This window comes from Malus domestica, chromosome 02, assembly GCF_042453785.1.
Source record: "Malus domestica chromosome 02, GDT2T_hap1".
Classification (NCBI taxonomy): Eukaryota; Viridiplantae; Streptophyta; class Magnoliopsida; order Rosales; family Rosaceae; genus Malus; species Malus domestica.
Genome location: NC_091662.1, coordinates 36,332,618 through 36,355,941, shown reverse-complemented (window position 1 = coordinate 36,355,941; position 23,324 = coordinate 36,332,618). Strand labels below are relative to the sequence as shown.

The following is a 23,324-nucleotide window of genomic DNA, read 5'->3' as shown; positions in this document are numbered from 1 at the left end:
AGTTCCCAAAATGCCTCGTGCTAGGTAGAGATGAGAATATACATATAAGGCTTACAGGATCCACTCCCCTGTGCGATGTGGGATGTTACAATCCACCCCTCTTAGGGGCTCAACGTCCTCGTCGGCACACTTCCGGCCAGGGATTGGCTCTGATACTAAATTGTCACATCCCGGTCCGGGCCCCAACCACATCTCAGGCTCGACTTCGCCTTAGCACGATATTGTCTGCTTTGAGCCTCGACTACGCCCTCAAGATTTTGTTTTTAGGAACTCACACGAGAACTTCCTAGTAGGTCACCCATCATGTGAGTGCTATAGCCCCCTTCTCGCCTTCTCGCTTAACTTCGAAGTTCCTACGGAACTCGAAGCCAGTGAGCTCCCAAAAAGCCTCGTGCTAGGTAGGGATGAGAATATACATTTAAGGATCATTCCCCTGGGCGATGTGGGATCTTACAATCCACCCCCCTTAAGGGCTCGACGTCCTCGTTGGCACACCACAGCTAGGGTTAGACTTTGATACCAAATTGTCACATCCCGGCCCGGGCCCCCACCACATCCCAGGCTCGACTCCGTCGTAGCACGATATTGTCCGCTTTGAGCCCCGACTACGCCATCACGGTTTTGTTTCTGGGAACTCACACGAGAACTTCCCAGTGGGTCACCCATCATGAGAGTGCTCTAGCTCCCTTCTCGCTTAACTTTGGAGTTCCTACGGAACCCTAAACCAGTGAGTTCCCAAAAGGTCTCGTGCTAGGTAGGGATGAAAATATACATTTAAGGATCACTCCCTTAGACGATGTGAGATCTTATAGGCCCCCATCACATCCTGAGCCTGACTCCACCGTAACACGATATTGTCCGCAATACATCCAAATGAGCCGGTAGTCATCAACTAAATTCTAGTTCAATGTTATTTCTCTTCTTCAACAAATTTCAAACTTAAATATATATTTAAATTTCTCTCCATTGAAAAGGCAGTGCACAACATTTTTTTTCTTAATTTTTTTAATCCAAACAGTTGGAAAAATATTGGTATCGATAAAGAATGGGTAGATCTATTTACATATTACTTTTTGCTTCTCACATTTTTTTTTTAATTTTTGACACTCTTAATTTTAGATGTTAAATGAATTGTAGAATATTAATGGCTAAAAACTAAGAAAAGTATGCGGAGATAAAATTAAGTGTCTCCAAATAAGGAAAGGGATCCGGATCCCTTCCTCCTAATCCATTAAGTCTGGAAATCCGGCTCGTTAAAATTTGATCTAACGGCTACAAACATGGTCCCACTTTAAAAATTATTATAAGGGTTACAACAGTTAAAGTTATTATAACTTTTAAAGTGAGTTTCTATTAGTAGTCTTTGACTTTGGATCAAATTTTAACGATTCAGATCTCTAAATTTAGTGGAGTAGGAGGAAATGATTCGTACTACTAACAGAGGCCCACCTGCATTTCCTCCAAATAATACAGGACTCGGTAAAAAGCGTGTTCACACTTGTTGTGACGTTATTCACATTTGCGCTTCTCATCTTGTTCTAAACGCCGACCACCCAGCCTCACTCCCATAACCGCTTAACAGGCAAGAGACGACCGCCTGGAACCGGCGCAATGGAGTGTCACCTCATTCACCCCAGTAACCTGCGCCTCTCCACCTCAACCTCCTTAATCGGTGCCACATATTCGACGACATTCTACGCTGAACGCACCAACAAACCAAACCCAACAACTCAGTGCCTCCATTTATATTACGGAGCTCGGACCCGTCTCCGATGAATGAGCAGAAGAATCTCCCTCGGCTCCTCCGAAAGGACGCCGCCGTGAGAAACATTGAGAGGAAAGCCAACTCCAAGAAGTACAAAGGCTCTGGATGAGGCTATTGCAACCAATCTCTGGGAAACTGCTCTCAAAGTTTGTGGGTTTTTTTTTTTCAACTTTTTTTCTTCTGTTTCGGAATTGGGCTTTTTGTTTCTGAGAATTTCGGATATTGGGTTGTTTGTTTTGTTCGAAATGGTGGGGGAAATAATGAGATTGTAAGTTTGAAAATATTGAGATTTTAAGTACGAAGTGGGAAGCTGACAGATTCAGTTCAGTTGGAGAATATTGGATTTTGGGTTGTTTGTTCTGTTAGATGTTCGTATGCCTAGTCAAGTCGGCTATATAAGTATTCAATCAAGATGTTAAATTATTCTCTAAAATTCAAGGTTTATTCAATTAGAAGTTTAAAATAATTTATTAAAATCATTAGAAATTTGGGTGTATTCAATTAGGATTTTAAAGAAATTTATAACATTCCAAGTGAGTTCAATTAGAAATTGATTTTAAAGAATTTGAGAAAGTTGAGGAATTAGAGGGAATTAGAGAGATTTCAGTGTATTTTAAGCATCCACAAATCTCACATCTCCCCATGAGATTTCGAGGGAATTGAATCAAAATTTTATATGGAATATCTACAAATCAATTAAACTCTATAAAAATCCATAGATTTATAAATCTATTAAAGTATCTCAAATTCTCAATTGAATACCCCTTAAATTAAAATGTGGCTCGAATTAAAAATAAAAATTGAATACTTAGACGAGAACAGCCAATTCTTCACAAGAACAATTGGATCCCTTTACACAGAAATTCAGAGTTCAATCTCAACGGTTGCCGAGAGCTTGTACAGAAATTCAAAGTTAAAAAAAACATAATAGTTTGATTAATTTGTAGATTATTTTCGTAACTTATTTTGTTAAGAACATACACATTTGGACTCAAGGTCCAGAGTTTGATTCATTCCTCCCATAATATCACGCTTGCATGAAAGTAAAAGTTGGGTTTTGTTTTTTTGGTCAATAAAGAAAGTTAAATTATCAATCGAGAAATAGAAAAAAGAAAGTGTCAAGAAGCTGTGCTCGCCAGCCAAAGGACGACTTGAAACGATGGGGAGTTGACTTTACTTTGGGATGCCCGATTTACAGTTCTTATCGTCAGAATTGCTGCTGCAGTAGCATGCCAACTGAAGAAGATGGCCTCCTCCTCCTCAAAAAGTGGCAAGTACGACGTGTTCTTGAGCTTCCGAGGCGACACGCGCAGGAACTTGACGGACTACCTCGCCCTCACATTGGAAAAAGAGGGATTCCACGTCTTTCTCGACGAGAACACCTTGACCAGAGGCGACCCTATAACACCAGCACTGCAGCAAGCAATCAAAGACTCTAGGCTTGCTGCTATCATCTTCTCAAGGGGGTATGCTGAGTCGAGATGGTGTCTTGAGGAGCTGGTGGAGATCTTGGCCTGCAAAGAAACAATGGGGCTAATGGTTTTGCCAATTTTCTATGATATCGATCCTACCCATGTCAGGCATCAGACAAGTGATTTTGAGGAAGCATTTCTGAGACTTCAACAGCGCTTCCCTGACAAGGTGCAGATCTGGAAAGATGCTCTTAAAGCAGCTGCAGAGTTGGCCGGCGAGGGTTTTAGTGAAACTACTGGGTAATTACTTACTTCCTTTTCCTTTTTAATTCCTTAATTATAAAATTCAATTGCCAGCCTCTGTTTACCAAATGTCAATAAACTGTAAACTGATTTCAAGTAAAGGCTTATAATCTTTGATTTTATGCATTTAAACGCAAAGCTTAAAAACTCCGATATTAGAATATACCAATGCTTGATCTTACTACCAGTGTGCTCGGATTGAGCTAAATCACATCGATTAACGTAGTGCACCTGCGCTAGTGTATGTTCAAATCTTTTCACTCCCAAAAAACAAAAAAAGAATTTGGTCATGATGTGTTGAGTTTTAGATAGGTTGAGGTTTTAAGTTTTATCTCACAATCGTTGTGTAGTGTGAAGAATGCATGGTTATGCTTTCGGAGATTAGGCCTTTGTCTCTCACACACTTTTCGATATTTTCGAATGACAAAGAGAAGGACAAGATAGGAATACAAGAAACAGAACAATATTCAAAGGGGTTTAGCAAACGAGCATTTCATTTACATTCTTTACTTGAACAAATAACTTTTGTGGCATATTTGAGAGTCCCTCTCTATGTACAAGTTTGATCTCTGCTTGTATTTCTTCTTGATCATCTTTTTCTCAAGTAGTCCTGCGTCAGATCTTACTTCGAAATCCTTGTGACAGGACTTACTCTCATGGTGATCTTACTTGATCATCTTTGATTCAAGTAGTCCCTCCCTGTGTTTTCATCTTTGTGACTCGGAACCGTTTTGATTACAAGTTCTGATCACTCTTCGCAAGAGAGGGCTTTTCTCCACTTCTTTGTGATGGTTTGATCTTCTGCACTCTCCTCGTGGTGTTCTCTTCTAACACTCACTTGGTCCTCATGAAATTCAGATTTATGCTCTTTCACTAGAGTCCTAACTTGATTCCCTTACCGTTGTACAATCTATTGGTGTTCTCTTCTCACACTCATCCACTCTTTCTGCTTTCAAGCAGCACGCATTAGAGACTTTTATCTCTCAGTGCTTTGTCTCGTTTAGATATTTTTGGAGTGTTGTCTTCTACAATTTTGTTCTAAAAGCCACAACTAAAGAAAAGCTAATATGGTCTTTTCCTTTTTTATGAAATTTTACTACCAGGTATGAAGGAAGGTTTATCCAGCAAATTGTTGACGAGATCGCTAGAAAACTGAAGAACACATGCTTGACCGTAGCCCCAAACCCAGTTGGAATAGATTCTCGGGTGCAAGAAATTGTTAAGTATTTGAATGATGGAGGATCAGATGATGTCCGCATAATTGGAATTTGGGGTATGGGCGGACTGGGTAAAACGACGGTTGCCAAAGACATTTTCAACAAATATCCGGCCATTTTCAACAAATATCCGGATAAGTTTGCAGGGAAAAGTTTTCTTGCTAATGTGAGAGAAGAGAAACTGGTTGATGTGCAAAACATACTTCTTTATGATGTGTTGAGATCGAGAAACATAAAGGTTAGTAGAGTTGATGAAGGTACCGAGGATATAAAAAGAAGACTTGGCAAACTGAGGGTACTTGTCATAGTTGATGGTGTAGACAGCGTGAAACAGTTAGAAGCATTAGCTATAAAACGCGACTCATTTGGCCCAGGTAGTAGAATTATTATAACCACAAGAGATAAACATTTGCTAGAGATACTAAAAGCGGATAGGATATGTCATCTACCAGCAATGAATGAAAAAGAAGCTCTTGAGCTCCTTAGTAGGCGTGCCTTTAATATGAATTATCCTATGGAAGGGTATTTTGAACTCGCAAGAGAAGTTGTTGATTACTGTGGAGGTTTGCCACTAGCACTTGAATATTTAGGTTCTTATCTATTGGGAAAAACCATAAGTCAATGGAATAGTGCATTGGGTAGATGGAAAAGATCACGACTTGATTCGGAAATTCATAAAAATTTGAAGATAAGCTATGATGGGCTAACTAATGACGATTTGAGGGCTATATTCCTTGATATATCGTGTTTTTTTACTGGAATGAACAAGGATTATGTCATGAAAATACTGCATCAATCCGATACAAAATTAGAAATTGAAGAACTCCATGATCAATGCCTTATAACTGTTGATAAAGAGGGCAATCTGATGATGCATGGCTTGATTCGAGACACTGGCAGAGAAATCGTACGTGCGAAATCCCCTAACAACCTTCAAAAACGTTGCAGATTGTGGGATCATGAAGATGTGAAATGCGTACTGAGGACCGAGAGGACCAAATCTGTAAGTACAAATCGCAATCAAATTGCATATCCCACATCATACAATATACAATGCATTGATTACGTGTGGATTCAATGAACAGAGAGAAAAAAGTAAATGATTTTATTTACTGAATTATCTGAAAATTACCCTAAGCACACTCTGTCATTGATCTAGTGGTGCTGCAGAAGTTGAAGTCTAAGCACATAACCCGTCTTATTTTAGTTGCTTTTTGTTTGTAACAGGGAAGGGGAGAAATTGAGGGACTCGCTTTAGATTTGTCAGAACGTCAGAAGCCCAGCTTCAGTATAAAAGCATTTAGCGAGATGGACGGATTGAGATTACTCAAACTCAAAGGCGTACAGTTCCCTGGAGACTGCAAAGACCTTTCCATACACCTTTCCAAAGGGTTAAGATGGTTGTGTTGGCCTGAGTTTCCTATGACTGGCATACCCAGTGATTTTAATCAAACAAACCTAGTTGACATCGACCTGAGTCATAGCAACATAAAAGTTTGGGAGGACTCCGACGTGGTACTGTACTGAACTCAACCAAACTATTTATCAAATCTTTCCTCCACATTTTGTAAATACCAACATCATGCTTTCTCTCTTCTATTTGAATTTTGATATTCATTCTCTCTTGTCTGACAGTCACTTGAGAAGTTGAAGTTTCTTAATCTCAGTTACTGCAATGACCTGACTAAATTACCCGACTTCTCGAATATCCCAAATCTTGAGAGATTGATACTCAAAGGTTGCAAAAAGCTTGAGGAAATTCCAGCTTTACCAACAAATTTGGAAATCCTGGAAGCGGATGAGTGCATTGCATTGGAGAAAATGCCCGACTTTTCAGAAATGTCAAGGATGAGAGAATTGCATCTGAATCACTCCCCCAAACTCTCTGAAATTCTAGGCTTGGATAAGGCATTAAACTCCATGACAAGTATTCATATGGAAGGTTGCACCAATCTCACTGCTTCTTTTAAAGAAGCAATCCTAAAGGTCCTCTCTCTCTCTCTCTCTCTCACACACACACACACACACTCACTCACACACACCCAGATGAACGTGTACATGTATAGACAAGCATTCATTACAATGTGTTGCTCATACAAATCTTAATCTACATGGTATAGGGATGGACTTCTTGCGGATATGGTGGCATTTTCCTCAATGGAAGTTGTATTCCTGAGTGGTTCAAGTATGTCGGGGATGACAGGGATGATGAAGTCTGTTTTGAAGTGCCTCAAAGGGTTGGTAGTAATTTTAAATGGTTGACTCTGTGCTGTGTATACTCTGCAAACAAACAACCTGAGGATTGGCCGCTTGTCATTTCCGTTCAAAATAAAACCAAGTGTACTGCTTTGCTCGCCCGGATAACATATGCCTCAGTACCAACTTCCTGTGATTCTGAAGACCATTATCTTTGGCAGGGGCAATTATCCAACGATGTGCTCAGTTGGCAAGACGGGGATGAAGTCAAGATTTTTGTAGGGCCAGTTGGATCAGGAGATAATTCTGCAAGAGTGAAGAAAATAGCGGTTGATCTTGTCTGGGACAAATTTATGAAGGAAAATACGGATGATTCGCATCCCGGTTTATATGATTTAAGCCCGCATCAGGATTGGTTGTCGGGAGACAAGGATGAGGCACGAACAAGCCATGACGCATCTGATGAGAACCCACCTTCGAAACTATTGAGGTCTGATAGTGTTGGTGGTGGTGATGATGCGGCACGAACAAGCCATGACGCATCTGATGAGAACCGAACTCCCAAAAGAGGATTGTTTTCTATTTTTTCGAAACTGCTTCCTTCGTGCGGTAAAAAAACCAGGTAATAATTTGGTAAACTATATTGCTAAAAGTATCAGGTAAGTATTTGGTAAATTATAGTGCTAAAAGTGCTTTTAGCCAAAAAAAAAAAAACATAAATAAAACTATGTCAAGGCGTTTGATAAACTTCTATATAAAAGTGTTGGGACCGTGAAATAACCAAAAAAGACATGTTGTTGGATGTATTATTAATTGATTTAAGAAAACTTCATTTTAATCCTTAGAAAAGATCATGTTTTCAATAATACTGTGAAATCCCGTTTCCGGATTTCACAATTTACATTTACATTAGTATATCGTATTTCATGGTTACGACATGTTTTTATTTGCAGCGTAGAAATTTTTTCAATAAGTAAAAGGCATCAGACGGGTTAGAGGCTTTCAAATATCCGACACGTTTATGTTTGACGCGTTTATATCACTGCTGAATAATAGCATTACAAGAAAATGTTAAATTAGTGTTATGAGTGATATTGTGGTTAGAGGCTTGAGCCGATGTCCTTCCAATTGAGGATATGGGATAGAAGTTATTGGAAAATTTGAGTCATCGCATGTATTTTCGTGCAAGTCATTCTTTAGCAAATTAATTAATAAATCATCTTCTCCCATTTTCTATCCTCTTCAGATGATTTGGAAAGCAAAAGTTCCTTAAGAAGCGAATATTGGGATAGATTTTGGCTCATGGTAGAGTTAATACTTGTGACATTGCCGGAGGAGGAAGGTTAATGAAAGGCTATCTCTATATTGGTGCATCGTGTGCATAATGGGTGGTGAAAGCATAGAATTCGGTTTCTCCATTCCCCTGCCACCCTAAAGCTTTGGTACAAACTGTTTTTGGAAACTATAATGTGACGTGGGAAAAGAGGAGGAGGAATATGGAATAGTTGTCTTATGACCATTGTACGAGTAATACGAATGTAACAAAACAAAAAGGATCATGAGATAGAGTTTGCTTTGGGGCATCGTCGTGGGCTTAATTATCCTCTTTACTTTGTGATGTTTTAAGTTCAATTCTTATTAAAGGTGAATTTGAACCACATTATTGTTAGCTTATTGTAAAACTTAACACACCCCTTCGATATGATGGCCTATAGCTGAAATAAGTAGAAGTAGTAAATTTCATGTTGGTGGACCTGAAGACTTGCCATATAAGAATGAGTACTTGCTGTATACCTAGCGTAGCCAAGTTGGCTAGATAAGTTTTCACCTTTCTACACCTAAGAAAGAATTCTCACTCCCATTACCCGCGTAACAGGCAAGAGACGACCGCCTGGAACCGACGCAATGGAGTGTCACCTCATTCACCCCACTAACCTGCGCCTCTCCACCTCAACCTCCTTAATCGGCGCCACATATTCGACGGCATTCTACGTTGAACGCGCCAATAAACCAAACCCAACTATTCATTGCCTCCATTTATATTACGAAGCTCCGACCCTTCTCCGATGAATGAGTAGAATCTCTCTCAGGCCCCTCCAAACGGAAGCCGCCGTGAGAAACATTGAGAGGAAAGCCGACTCCAAGAAGTACAATAACCTTTGGCCAAAGGCTGTTTTGGAGGCTCTGGATAAGGCTATTGCAACCAATCTCTGGAAAACTGCTCCCAAGGTTTGTGGGTTTTTTTTTTTTTTTTTTTTGTGGAATTGGGTTTTTTGTTTCTGAGAATTTCGGATGGTTTGTTTTTTTCGAATGGCGGGGGGAAAATAATGAGATTGTAAGTTTGAAAATATTGAGATTTTAGGTACGGAATGGAAAGCTGACAGCTTCAGTTGGAGAATTTTGGGTTGTTTGTTCTGTTACATCTAACATCTTCAATTTTCTCAGTTGTATACCAGGCGTATCCAAGTTGGCTATATAAGTTTTCTCCTTTCTACACCTATGTTCAAATTCTCTTCCTTCTAGTTTAGATTAGGGTAAATAGCCACAATGGTCTTTGAGATTTGCATAACTCATCACTTTGGTCCCTGAGATTCCAAATCGATAACAGTGGTTCCTGAGATTGTCCACCATCCATCATTTTGGTGTTCCGTTAAGTATCTCGGAGCTCTTGGCTTGAAGTTTGGTTTGGACAATTTTCAAAACTTTGTAACTTAATCGTCTCTTAACCAAATTCAACCCATAATATATCAAAATGAAGATAGGAAAGTGTAGAATAAGATTATACCCATTTGGAAACCTAATGGTTGCCGGAGATGGTTAGAAAATAGTCTCAAAGTTGACTGGTCCAAGGGAAAACTGGAAAACTTTAAACGTTCATAACTTCTTCAATACTCAACAAAATCAAGTGATTCATAAACGAAAATCGTACTTCTCGACGAGACGAAGAGAATGGTATTTTTCAACGGCTAAATATTCGTGGTTTGACCAAAAAACGGCTCGAAAGTGACTAACTCGAGACCAAGACCGCCACTTTCGAGCCGTTTCCGACCAAACCACGGCAATTTAGCCGTCTAAAAAGATACCATTCTCTTCGTCTCGTCGAGAATTATGATTTTCGTTTTTGAATCACTTGATTTTGTTGAGTATTGAAGAAGTTATGAACGTTTAAAGTTTACCCAGTTTCCAACGAGTTTTCAAGTTTTTGCTCGGACCAGTCAATTTTAAGGCTATTTTCCAGCCATCTCTTGCAACCATTGGGCTTCGAAATAGGTATAATCTTATTCTACACTTTCCTATCATCATTTTGATATATTATGGGTTGAATTTGGTTAAAAAACAATTGAGTTACGAAGCTTTGAAAATTGGCCAAAAATTCCGATCAAGAGCTCTGGGACACTTAACGGAGTTTTTAACGGAATGACCAAAATGATGGATGGTGGACAATCTCAGGGACCACTTTTATCGATTTGGAATATCAGGGACCAAAATGATGAGTTATGCAAATCTCAGGGACCATTTTGGCAATTTAACCTTTAGATTAAAACTAGAAAATGTGCCCGCGCTTTGCTGCGGGCGTTGAATGTATTAATCGCAACATGCATGAATAGTTTTCACACAAAGCAACTAAAAAAACGTAGCACCTAAGAACCAATGAAGTCAAATTTTGCTTGCTATATATGGATAGCTATAAGAAACATTCATTGTAGATCGTATTGTGTCATCAATATCATAGTTTCAAGTAATCAGCCTACTACATAGAGGAAAAAACACAGAAAAGGGAAAGTAGAAAAGTAGAAGACATAATACTTGAGCATCTGGTAGGAATAGTAAGTTTCAGAAAAAATTGCCAAACCGTCTTGCAAATTCAATTGTTAAACATTATACTATAACCCAAGACAAAGATATAGTTTGTTTACAAATCAAAACGAAGTGCTACTATAATCTACAACAGCTATGAATCATTTCCACATAAAGATACTCAAATTTGACGGCACATCGAATAACCAGCAAGCAAAGCAATATACCCCATGTGCTAACACGAAACTAAAACAAAAGGAGGATTAAATTGGATCAACCAAATAAAGAATCTTTTAATGTTATTTTAACCTAACTATAAAAAGGAGCTTTATAACACCACAATCAATATCATTTTAACCCAACTAAAAATTAACTAATTCCTTGTCATAAGTTTATAAACGCGCAAAAAGTATATAACCTTTCATAACTAATCAAAAGCTTACAAATGCCAAGTAAGAACATACTCAAAATAATGAATTTCGCTGTACATATTTCAATTAACAAACCACAAATAAAGTGGAATTCAAATTGATAAACTGGCAGAGGAAAGTGCATTAACATTTTCATGCTATCCACCTTGATGACAATATTCATGAGTATGAGATTTTATAGAAATAGATAATGAAATGAGCGAGAAAATAACAAAGAATGTTCATCCTTTTTCAACCAGAAGAGCTATCCAAAAACAAAAACAAAAAAAACATAACTAAAAAAGAACCCATCTTTCAGTTTTAGCTCTTTGACACCATTGAAAAAACATTACAATAAAATTTTGGAAATCGTTACTTATCATTCTTCAGAAGCATCTTTATGATTTCTAGACATATTTAAAAAAAAAAAAAATTAGAAATATGAATCCAAACAACCTCCAATGGATACGCTATTAGGATCGTCCAGTCGACAACCAAATACTTCCAAAGATTATAAAAAAGTGGTGTCTCTATTACATGCTTTTCCGAGACCGGGCGAGAAAAAGGAAGGCAAAAATCTAAATTTGCCTATGCCTTGGGTTACTGAAAGTTTAAACTAAAATATTGTCTTGATTTGAAATCCATCAAGGACTATAGCTATCCCAAACCACCACGTTACCCAAAATTCTTTTATCAGCAACCTAGAAAACCACTAAACAACCACCATTCCAATAAATCTCACAGAAAACCCAAGAAAGAACAATGCAAAGAATAATAGAAAAATATTGAAAGACGGGATTTACTTGAATGTTCACAATGAAGAAAAGTTCTCGCCTATCATGCGCCGCATATTTCTGCAGAACAAAAAAATTGCAAAAAATATGAGTCACATTTTAATCACCATTTCTTAACAACTATTCAGTAAAGGATCAAACAATCATGCCACAAAACAAATTTGAGAAAAAAAAAAAGGGAACTAAATTTAAGTTGAGTAGGGTAAGTAATTGAAGTGACTTTGAGACATTTAAGGTAAGATTTTTGTATAGTGTTGCCAGCCCAGATTTGTAACATAATTTTGTTCTGTTACATATTATCCAAATAGCAGATGTACTATCTTAATACAATAGCAACACATTGCTTACAACAAAAAAAGACAGATTAGACAAATATACAGGTACACCATCATGTATTTGTCTCATTTGTTGAGCCATATAATGAATTGAGATGATTATGGCCTTTATACCTACCCCAGTGAACAGCTGCAGGAAGAAGTATCTCAGGAATAAGCAATGCCTATAATGAATTGCTTGGAAGCGCATATTCTTCGAATTCCTCACCGCAAAGACAGCAGCAAAGAGCACCCACTCCTGCATTTCCGCCAAAATATACAAAAGAGTCAAAATTTGAGTTTCTGAAGACAAATGACACTTAAAACGGACCATCTCTTATTACTTATTCGCAGTGTATAGTAAGATCAAGTATCACATTCATACACAATAATATCTCGTATTAAAGCTCTTTTGAGTTTCACTCCAAAACCTCAAGTTACAGCTTTAGATTATAATCACATTCATACACGATAATATTTAGTACCAAAGCTTTTTCGAGTTTCACTCCAAAACTCAAGTTACAGCTTTGGATTATAATGTTCCCCCTAGACAATGATCATTCACATTCAACAAAACCATTCCAACTGCTTCATCGATAAAGATTCATCAGCTATTTAACTCTACAAATAAGATAAACATATAAAATTTTCAAATTCAAATCGAATCACACAAACAAATTAGTTATGAATTGACAACTAAGCCTTGCATGCATGCCAAAATCCTGCCAAGATCAGAGGTTGGAGTAGCCAAAACCCGAACCCCTTTGCCTGCCATTGTCAATACCCCAACTGTATTCTCCGGATTAGCCTGCCCAGTTTAGAAACACCATTGCTGAAAAATTGAAGTGGTTTTACAATTTCGTAAAAAGAAAAACTTGATTAAAAATAGAAAGCCACATGTCAGAAACTATCCAATCTCTTCCCCGGATTGGATTTGATTGCCTCAGATTCTACCCTTTCAGCCGCACCCTTTGGAGTCTGGAGTTTATTTGGAAAACGTCCTGGAGTCCAGTTGTGCAGGGAGATTCACGCAGATGCTACAGCGCAAGCCATCAGATTTGGACAAAGCAGTGGTGGCGGCTCTCTAGAGGCATATCAAAGCAAAAGTTAAACCATAATCCATCCCAAATTCTCAGAATCAGAACAAAAAGAGGCATGAAATCACAGGATTTAAGTGAATTAAGGCAGGGATGAAACTCATCTTATAGTCAAAATATCAACTATTGAATTCCATGTTGCTTCTGCAATCATTTACCATTCTAAAACCATTATTAAACCATTACTCTATATCCAGTCCTTGTAGCCTGCAAATGAGCTGTGGATATAATTTTAGTCAAAGTTGGAAAGATTATGTAGTATGCTAGGTAGAGAGGAAAGTAAGAGGACTTACTTTTCCACCACATCGTCACCTCCAGCTCTGTTCCAAACAATGTCCCAGTACCTGTACTATAAGTTTGACATATATCAAAGTTCAAACGAACCACAGATTATGCATGCATTTAGTAAACAAAAGAAATCAGTGCTGATATTTGTGTATCGAAGATATAAAACTGTGTAGTTGCCCTCTATTCGATAAAGGCACTCAAAATCGAAAGATAATGGTGGTGATGCAGATGCTAAGATTAGCAATTGGATTAGCTTTTGTTCTACAATTGGGGATGCATATGCTAAGATGGCTTTGGAAAACAAAGTAATTGGAGTCATACCTTTCCAAATCAAGAGAATAAAATTGGCAAAATTTATCATAAATTAAAGGCATACCTTTCTGAAGTGTGGAATCAGAGTCGGCAGAAAACTGGTAGTACCCTGAAATTAACAACAAATTTAACAAATTGGATGATGAAAATCAAAACAAAGAAGCCCTAAGAAGCAATTAAGAGGGAAAGAGAGTATGTCTACAATGAAGTTCCGATTGAGAGGGTGTGATTTTAGCTTTTGGATTACTCAAGGCCAGGGTTCTAATCTAAATTCATATTAGAGATGAGAGTAGAATTGAAAGCACTTCCCAAAATTATACACCGTATTTTCCTTCAACCTAAAAATAGAATTAACCCTTCACATGTTGGGTTTTGAAAACCACATAAGGAGTAAAGTCTAAAATATCAATTTCAATTTAATACTGACCAAATCTCAATAAAAATAAAAGCAAATCAAAGAAGAAAAACACACACACCATGCCTATGCATGTACATTTGCTTATGCACATGAAAAAGAATACACATGTGAATAAAATTAGACATTTTTTTACCTTTACCATCCTGACCACTATGAAAAGCTTTGTCACAGCCGCAGTCATAGATTGCAAAACCACACCTCTTCTTTACTTGGTCTTCTTAATCCTCTCCTTATTTTCACTGCAAAATTCACACACAGATATAAATGACCAAACAGGGTCCTTGTGGAACAAAACCCAAAACTAAGGTTTTCATCCTAATCAATTGAGTCAATTTTTAACAAATACACATAAATATTAAAGAGCAACGTGCCATGTTGAACAAAACAAATGATTGATCAACTTAAAGAGTGTGTCTGGGAATGCTTCGGTAAGGCTAAAAGCGTTTCTAGGTACCAAACTTTGAGCAGAAATAAATAAAAGTGTTATTGAATAGAACTAAAAATTGCAGTATCAATAGACTTCAATAATAAACGTTTACCCAATGATGAATAGAATTAAATTGTAAGTGAACTAATATTTTGTACAATAAATATACAAGGGATATACATTGCACAGATATACATGGTGCATAAAGTCTCACATGTTTCCGATAGGAAAACGCGACAAATCCAAGATACACAACCAATTAATTCTTCAACCGCTAATGGATTGCTGGATATTCTTAGCTGCCTTTGTAGTTCTTGTTTGTCATATTTGAACACAACTCAGGAAAAATATGTTAGGTTTTTTGGCTCGTCAAAGTGTCCTAGTTGGTTTAGGATTGTTTTAGGGAAAATTAGAGGTATACTGTTTCTTGTCCTAAAGGGTTTAGGAAAGAATTTCAGTTTTCTTATTCAATTTAGGTTTGGATTTCTTGAAGTCTATTTGGATTTGGATAAGTGTAAATTCCTAATCCACTTAGAATAGGAATTCAATTAGCCTTGGGACATGTAAGCTGAACCTATGCTTATAAATAGGTTGCGGCAAGGCATAAATCTGTGTAAGAAAAACTGTGACAGCCAAGATGAGAGAGATGAGTTCTAGCGTTTGCAAAAGTTTTGTAATCTCTATTATTAATCAAAGGAGCGGTGAATTCTCTACCTAGAGAAATCACAACTGGACGTAGGCATAAGTTCTGCCGAACCAGTATAAGTCTTGTATGTTTCTAAGTTTTCTATATTTGCTAGTTTAGTCTATTGTCGTTGGTTACATTAAAGAACAAGGTTTAGTGGGCGTTTTTTCAACAAAATAAATATAAACACAACGAGAGAAGAAGATATAAGACAATTACCTCTCTTTTGGCAGGAAGTTCATTCCCAAACATAAATTCTGATATCTTTCTAAGCTATTATTATATAAGCCTGTAATATGCAGGTAGTGTACTCAGTGAATATGCTTTTGAAAAAAGATCAACAAACGTGATTCGACATGCTAATTTACTGAAAGGATTTGACAAAAAAGATTTTGGGATTAGAGACCTCAAAAACGAATGCTGCACATACAGATCTTAATAGGGATGAAATACCAGCTGAATTTAATAAGAAAGAATTCAGACCACATTACACTACTATAGTTGATGATTAAATCAACAGCGTAATGTCTTGTTGAGATTCTGTTTCAGCATGCACTAAGAGTAATCTCAATGGCCTATTCCTCTTCTACAGGTCAGAAGATTTCGGAATCCGGATCTTGGGTTCATTTGGTTTCTGCAAAATATGAATTCATAAGCTCAAAATCTCAAAACTTTCCCAAAAATTCTTCAAATCATGATTTTTTTTTTTTTTTGAAAAATGGAGAATTAACTGACCATCTTCTTCCTTGATGAAACACTTGAGAAAGAAAGCGAAGCAGCTTTGAATCTCAGTTGCTGAAGACCATGTTCTTTCTCCCCAACTCTTCCATAACTCCCAGAAGAGAAATTTTCATGTGACCTCTTTCCAGTAGCTGCAAAAAAGATATCAAATTTAAAAACGAATTCCAAAAACAAAGCAAGATAGTGCATTTGGACCTTGATTTGGGTGCAGAGGCGGTGGAGGGACGGTGGGTCAGTGAAGTAGGCGGTGATGATGGGGATGGACGGTGATGGGTGCGGGTGGGCAGCCTATTTGACGGTTTGGGTTAGTTTGGTCGAGTTGCGGCCGGCTAAAGATAGAGACTTGAGAGGGGAGGTGGGTGTGTTGAGAAATAGGACAGATCGGATTGGGAAAATTAGGGTTTTGATGGAGAAGAAGAAGAGGAAGCGAATTGAACTTTTTGACTCATGCAACACGCAGTAAACTGCCACGCTCATCCTATCTGCCACCCAGCTCTGTATCTATATTCTTTGGTTCAGTCATAGGAATGAACTTATTGTAGTGCCTGACTACGCTAATAATTCATAACCAAACAAAATTAAAGATGAAAAGTCTTGGTACCTGTAGGCAAAGGCTCAATCCACCAATATCTTCCTGATCAAAGTATAATAGCTGCAAAAAGACAATTTCGTCGACATAACTTGATAAGTTAAAAGAGCAGAACATATATAAATAGTTACTTTCCAGGTAAACCGTGTACGAAGAGAGATAAGATTTATCCTTGAACTTGCCTTTGCAGGAGATTGCACTTAGCAGACAAATTCAGCTCTTGCTTCCGCTTAGGTTATTGTAACAGAATAGAAGTGATCACATTGATTTTCAACCTGTTAAAAGACAGGAAATAAATGAATATAGAATACTATAATTAAAAGAATAAACCAGGCCAAAAAATGATAACTTACCTTTTTCATTATAGAATGCCCCAATGGAAGTGGATGGGTAGTGACCACGCCATTTAGTGCCTCCTCCAAGACAGTAGCTGATACGGTGGTCTTTATTGGCACTCTGAGTTTAGTGATGTGTAAAACATTGTTACATCATCAGGAACTCTTTCATAAAGGTCGTACCCAATGCACAAGGCTCCCGCTTTACGCAGGGTCTGGGAGAGGTGAATGTCGGCTAGCCTTACCCCTATTTATGGAGAGGCTGCTTCCAAGTCTCGAACCCGAGACCTACCGCTTATGGGCGAAGACATTGCACCAAGTGCGACCTCTATCAAGAACTCTTTCATAAGAGAAGAAAATTCTGAAGAACAAAAAAGCAGAATAAACCAACCAAACATGGAACCAGTGTCTATACTTGGCCTTATCGGTTGCAGATTCCATTTTCCACCATAAATATTGAAGATGCTGCCAACAGCTGTCCCTATGAAATTAGAACGCTTACCCAAATATTCGTTAACAGCAATATACAGCTTGAGAGTCCAAAGGTAGCCAATTAAGGGTACTTTTGCTTCTGGAATTAAAACTCACAGCACCCAAACTTGAAAGATCTAGCTCCAAGCCCTAAACAGATTGGAGCACAGCGTTGCTCTTTGCAATAAACAAAACAATCCTTTCGTTACAGGAAAAACTAAAAATAAAAAATAAAAACAAAATTATGTCAAACGACTAAGAAACCACAATTTTCTTTAGACCATACACAAACAAAAAAAAGTTCAGAAAAGGCAAAAAAAACTTCATCAGAGAAAATAATAACATGGAATTGAAAACCTATTAGCCAATTTAGTTACCAATTTTTGGTGTAGATTGCCAACTCTCAATTTTTAATTTATCAAATTGATTAAAATTCCTCAATCTGTTGTATCTGACAGTACCCTCCCACCCCAGAACAGTAAACAAAAAATTTCTCACTCTCTTAAAACCGAAAGAAAAGATTAGGGGTTCTTAGTTTCTTACCCAAATCCATAAATTTGAATCAAATCTCTGCAACCTAACTTGAGATCCCTTTGAAATGACCTCCATGAACAAAAATCTTATAAATGCAGATGCAGAACATTTTAGATGAAGTTGTGAGAAGGGGTGATCAACAGCGAGAGAAGAGGCGAGAGGCAAGGCAGAGGTGTAATAAACTCAGTTAACATTTTGCGAGGCTAGCATATAGACTATTGATATTTATTCAGTTCCTAAACAACACACACTGTATGCAATTGTAGCTCAAACTAACTTTCTACATTACACTTTCCTCTCTCATAAGTGAAATACAGGACTGAAATTAAGCAAAAATTAGTCAACAAAAAGCATAAAAGAAATGTACCCGTGAACAACCGGTAAGCATTGGGCAACATCCTTTTCTGTGTAGCATAGAACATGTCAGTTTTCTTCGAAAGATACAGAGAGGAAGAATGTCCCAAATAATGAATTTGGGAAAAAGGAGAAACTGCAAATAAGGAAGGATACCCCAGGTGCAGATTCTGGGAACACCGAGAGGGTTTTCTGGGAAATAGCCCAACAAAGCATGACATATTACTTTTCGAAAATTGATATTAGTAGGGAAAGCACAAAACTTGATAAATCAAATGAAGATTTTACTTCAACCCAATAAATATTTTTCTTCAATAATTCATAGAATCCACTATATTGTCACATACTACAGCTCAAGGTTCTAAAAAACGCTAGGCGTTAGTTAGGCGGTGGGCTAGCGCCTAGCGTCTAGGCAAATTTAGGTAAATTTCTTATATATCTTGAAAATAAGTGCATATTGACACTTACAAAAAATTATACTCGTACGAAATCCATGAATAAGATAATAAAAGAATGAAAAAAATGCAAAAAGAGTATCCAACAAGTCCAAAATTTAAAAACACATTAAGCATAAATGTCATATAACCATAGTGAGGAGTATTGTATGATGACACTGTTTGGGCCCAAAGTATTAGTTTGGGCCGAGTATAGAATCATTCTCGGCCCGGAAGGCCTTGCGACAAGGGTGCCATGGATCGTTTAGTACGTGGGCCTCCAAACCTAGGTCGGCTAGGTCTGACGCAAGGCAAGTTGAGTCCTGGTGCAATAAGGAGTCTCGGCAGGATCAATAACCCGGAAGTGAATCCGGCTCAATAAAGGACCAGGTTCACAATTATAGTGAGAATAGGACTGGTCGAGTCGGTGTTTGATCAGGAGAAGAAGGCCTACTCCGAGTAGGGTTTTGACTCGACTTTAAAGGTATCCAGTGCTATAAATAGAGGAGGTTGTGCAACAAATGAGCTATCTCCAATTCAACACACAACTGCCATGCGCAAACTCTCTCAACAACCTTTGAGATTTTTATTTTCTCTTTTCGCTGACACATCTTCCGTTGGCATCAACAACACTGTGAAAGCAACTGGTGACATCTTAAGTCGGCATGGATAGCTCTGTCGCCGTAGAATCAGCCGATCTCGCAGTATCTTCCGTTGGCATCAACAGCACTGCGGCGAGGACGGTTGGTTGCCTATCCAAGTCTCGGTCGAGAAGGATTTCCGAATCCTTATTGGTTGAGGTCATCTCATTAGCCTTCTCGGCGAAGTGAGGTGTTACAGTTTACTGAGCTCGGCGTTTTGCACACCGAGTTATTTTATGATTGGATACTCTCAAGTAGGATTTAAACTTCGGCATTCAGACGACCGAACCACGTTCACTATTAAGACTTATATTTGCTTTGAGTATTTGTGCCCTTACATTTTGGTATCAATTCGGCGTGAGTTTACTCTGACGAATAACATCACTGTGACCGAATCCGACGATGGCGATTCGTGAACTTCGTAAGAATAATAGCTTTGTTTTCAGGTTCGAGAACCCAAGAGGCCGAGACGTGTTCCTTCCTCGGTCACAATCGCAAGACGCAGAAGTCAGCCGCGCACCCAACGCAACATCAATAAATTTTACTCCTTGGCCGAGCTCGGCCGACGAGTTGGCAAGCCTCGCACACAACCGAATGACGTAGTTAGCTTATTAATTACTCGGCCTGAGCGCCACGTAGGCTTGGTCGTTTTTAGGGTCAACATTTTGGCACGCCCAGTGGGACCCAGTGCTAAACTACGAAGTTCATGCCAATTGAAATGCGATTGGTAAAAAAGAAAACAGCTATGGGAAAATCAACAACCGATTTGCCGATTCAGAACATAGGACAAAGTGTGTCACAGGCGCAGAATCCCCTTAACGCCGTGACACATGATTCCACAAGCGTGACTCGTCGAGAAAAGGAAGTTAATCTCGGTGGACAGCTTCGCGGTCTAGAAATCCCTAACAAAAACACCTACGTTCTCCATGAAGGGATAATGGGGGAATGCGACGAGGATGGTGGTAAAGGTTCTGATCCACCAACAAGGTCGTTCCTTCGAAAACGATTGGACGAGCAGTCTCGGACGGTTGAACAGACGCTCAGTCGAGGAATTGATAAACTGCACGACGTGATACGCAGTACTAGTGAGACACAAACTAGATTGCTCGAAATACTGGTTAGTAAGATCAGCGATGGCAGGTCTTTCGATCTTTCCCAGCACTTGCCACCAAGGAATAATTTGTTACCAATTGTACAGGCCGAGTCAATCCCTGCTCGGCTCAAACCAATTGACATGAAAAAAAGGAGAGGATCGAATAGTAGGACAGACGGATCCGACCAGAGAATAGAAGCAACGCTCGTTGATATGACTGAGGTCCAACGGATGATCGATTTGGCCATGAAAAAAGGGCCGAAGTTCCCAAAATTTATCCATCCATATCCAGCTTATGTGAAAACATTCGAATACCCTAAAGGTTTCAAAATCCCAGATTTTAGCCTTTTTGCCGGTGAATCATCCCTGTCTTCGTTGGAACATGTGGCTCATTTCACCGCGCAATGCGGAGATGTTAATAGTGATTTTCATAAGCTACGGCTGTTCAACTTTTCATTGACTGGCTCGGCATTTGCCTGGTATAACAACCTCCCTCCTAATTCTGTCCAAAGCTGGGAGGAGTTGGTCGAGAAAATTCACGAGCAGTTTTATCGGCCAGGGATGGAGATGTCAGTTTCTTCATTAGCAAGGATAGCTCAGGCATCCGATGAGTCACCAATGGATTATCTGACCAGATTTAAATCAACTAGGAATTGGTGCCGAGTGCCTTTACCCGAAGTCGAATTTGTCAGGCTGGCTTTGAACGGCCTCGATGTGGAATACAAAAAGAAATTCTTGGGGGCAAACTTTCGAGATATGTACGAATTAGCCTAGCATGTCGAGCAATATGACTATTTGCTCCGAGAGGAGAAGGTCTCGAAATCCCCATCCCGAGGGACGATTTACAAAAATCCCACGGTCAGTTATGCTTCGACCAAAGGAGACGAGTCTCAGTACGTCAGCGTGGACGCGGCTGAGATAGTCATTGATAAACCATACATTTGCAAGACGCTGACTCAAATCAATTCCAATGATGCCAAAATTCGCTCGGCGACAGAAGGGACATCGAAAACTTCAAAAGTTTACACCTTTGATATTACAAAGGCCGAGGCAATTTTTGATCAGTTGTTATCAGCAAAGATCATCAAGCTTCAGCCAGGGCATAACATTCCCATGGCCGATGAGCTTAAAGGAAAGACATATTGTAAATATCATAACTCGACCAAGCACGCCACAAACAATTATGTCGTATTTCGCGATGATATCCAGAGCTGGATTGATAAAGGCAAGTTAAAATTTCTTGAGAAACGCATGACGGTCGATACGGACCCATTCCCTGCGGCAACAGTTGGCATGGTAGACGCTCGTTTGCCCAAAAGTAAAGGGAAAGAGAAGATCGAGCTTGCACCAGTGCAACACATCCTCAAGAAAAACTCCCAGCCCCTACTCAAGATTGATCTATTTTCAATGCACTACCTACCGAATTCTCAGGACCGGCAATAGTTCAATGCATGTCAGACTCCAGCAATGAAGAAAATGGCGGGCCGGTGCTCTTGTGCAGTAATTGTAAAGCACGCGTTGTCTTGACCGAGCCCAAGGGAAAATTACCTCAGACGTCAACGCCTCCGTAACAGTCGGCGATATCAGCAACACCTTCAAAGAAACCAAGTGAAGGCCAGCGTGTCAAAGTGTTCGAGAGGCTCGGTCCTAAGCAACAGATGGATGGTGTAGACATTGAAATTTCGTTGAAATAAATGTTAGCCATCGCATTAAAATTACATTTGTAAACATTGAAATTTTAGTGAAATAAATGTTGACCATTGCATTAAAACTACAACCTTCATTCACTTCACCTACAACATCCACCCAAATTCACCTACAACATACACCCAAATTCACCTACAACAATCCATCCAAATTCACCTACAACCTCCACCCAAATTCACCTACAACAATCCACCAATTCACCTACAACATCCACCAAAACAAATGGATGGTGGTGATTCATTCTCAAAGCCTATAAATAGGCTTCTCCATCAAAGGATCAAGGGGAGGATTTTTACACACACTTTCTCTACTCCCAAATTGGAAGAGAATTCACACCACACCAAAGCCTTGAAGCCTCGAAACTTTGAAGCTCTCAAGTAAATCCCGAAGGATCAAGAAAGCCCTCTTCGTTCTTCGTGAAATCCTCCTTCAAGATCAAGCCCCAACGCCCCTTGAAGAACTTCCACCCATTCAAGATCAAGCCCCGACGGCCCTTGAAGAAGGTGTTTATCATCCATCAACTGTTCGTCCAAGATCAAGCCTCGACGACCCCTGGGTCAACAACACTACATCTACCCATTACAAAGATAGAATCAGAGGCTAAATTTGTAGAAGAGATTGTAACCCCTAAATCATTAATACAAATATTATTTTGTACACGTGTTCTTGTCTCATTCATCGCAGGAATTTCCGTGTTTACAAATTTGGCACGCCCAGTGGGAAAGTCTCTACCTCTCATCTCTATCTTTGAATCCGCAACAAGCACAAATGGCGTCAAGGAAGGCCCAAGTTGTTCTCGCTGCCAATGCAAGAAACAAGAGTGTCATCACGACAGGGGGCGTCACTTCAGGCATCATAACTCGAAGCAAGGCAAAAGCTCTTTCTGCCGCCTCTTCCGCCCCTGCATCAACTCCGCCGAAGGCACAAGAGCACCCGAGGCACAAATCGGTGATCACCCTGGCCTCGCTCAGGGCGCCAAGAGAGGAAAG

At 39.1% G+C, this 23,324-nt stretch overlaps 1 protein-coding gene and 2 long non-coding RNA genes across 8 annotated transcripts; 1 reads left to right on the top strand and 2 right to left on the bottom strand.

The window, feature by feature from the left end:
* The first annotated feature begins 2,817 nt into the window (after window positions 1-2,817).
* On the top strand, window positions 2,818-8,551 carry LOC103413034 (disease resistance protein RUN1). The gene is made up of 6 exons (XM_029096670.2): window positions 2,818-3,477; window positions 4,584-5,700; window positions 5,925-6,212; window positions 6,333-6,683; window positions 6,818-7,515; window positions 8,140-8,551. Exons 1-6 carry the CDS (start codon window positions 3,011-3,013, stop codon window positions 8,141-8,143), a joined length of 2,925 nt encoding a protein of 974 aa, XP_028952503.1. The 5' UTR covers window positions 2,818-3,010; the 3' UTR covers window positions 8,144-8,551.
* A 3,160-nt stretch (window positions 8,552-11,711) lies between these two features.
* Window positions 11,712-12,571, bottom strand: LOC139193973 (uncharacterized). Its single transcript, XR_011578569.1, has 2 exons — window positions 12,349-12,571; window positions 11,712-11,955 (listed from the first exon to the last, which is right to left on the bottom strand). It is a non-coding gene; the product is annotated as an uncharacterized lncRNA (long non-coding RNA).
* A 204-nt stretch (window positions 12,572-12,775) lies between these two features.
* Window positions 12,776-18,628, bottom strand: LOC103413022 (uncharacterized). Of its 6 annotated transcripts, XR_011578564.1 has the most exons (15): window positions 18,474-18,628; window positions 17,604-17,749; window positions 17,347-17,462; window positions 17,120-17,222; window positions 16,949-17,041; window positions 16,779-16,829; window positions 16,172-16,308; window positions 15,920-16,070; window positions 15,656-15,725; window positions 14,458-14,563; window positions 13,971-14,015; window positions 13,600-13,650; window positions 13,465-13,524; window positions 13,107-13,293; window positions 12,776-13,017 (listed from the first exon to the last, which is right to left on the bottom strand). It is a non-coding gene; the product is annotated as an uncharacterized lncRNA (long non-coding RNA). The 6 variants fall into 6 exon arrangements; XR_011578568.1 differs by lacking the exon at window positions 12,776-13,017 and having other exon boundaries at window positions 13,067-13,293; window positions 13,600-13,655; XR_011578567.1 differs by lacking the exons at window positions 12,776-13,017; window positions 13,107-13,293 and having other exon boundaries at window positions 13,334-13,524; window positions 13,600-13,655.
* Between the last annotated feature and the right edge of the window lie 4,696 nt (window positions 18,629-23,324).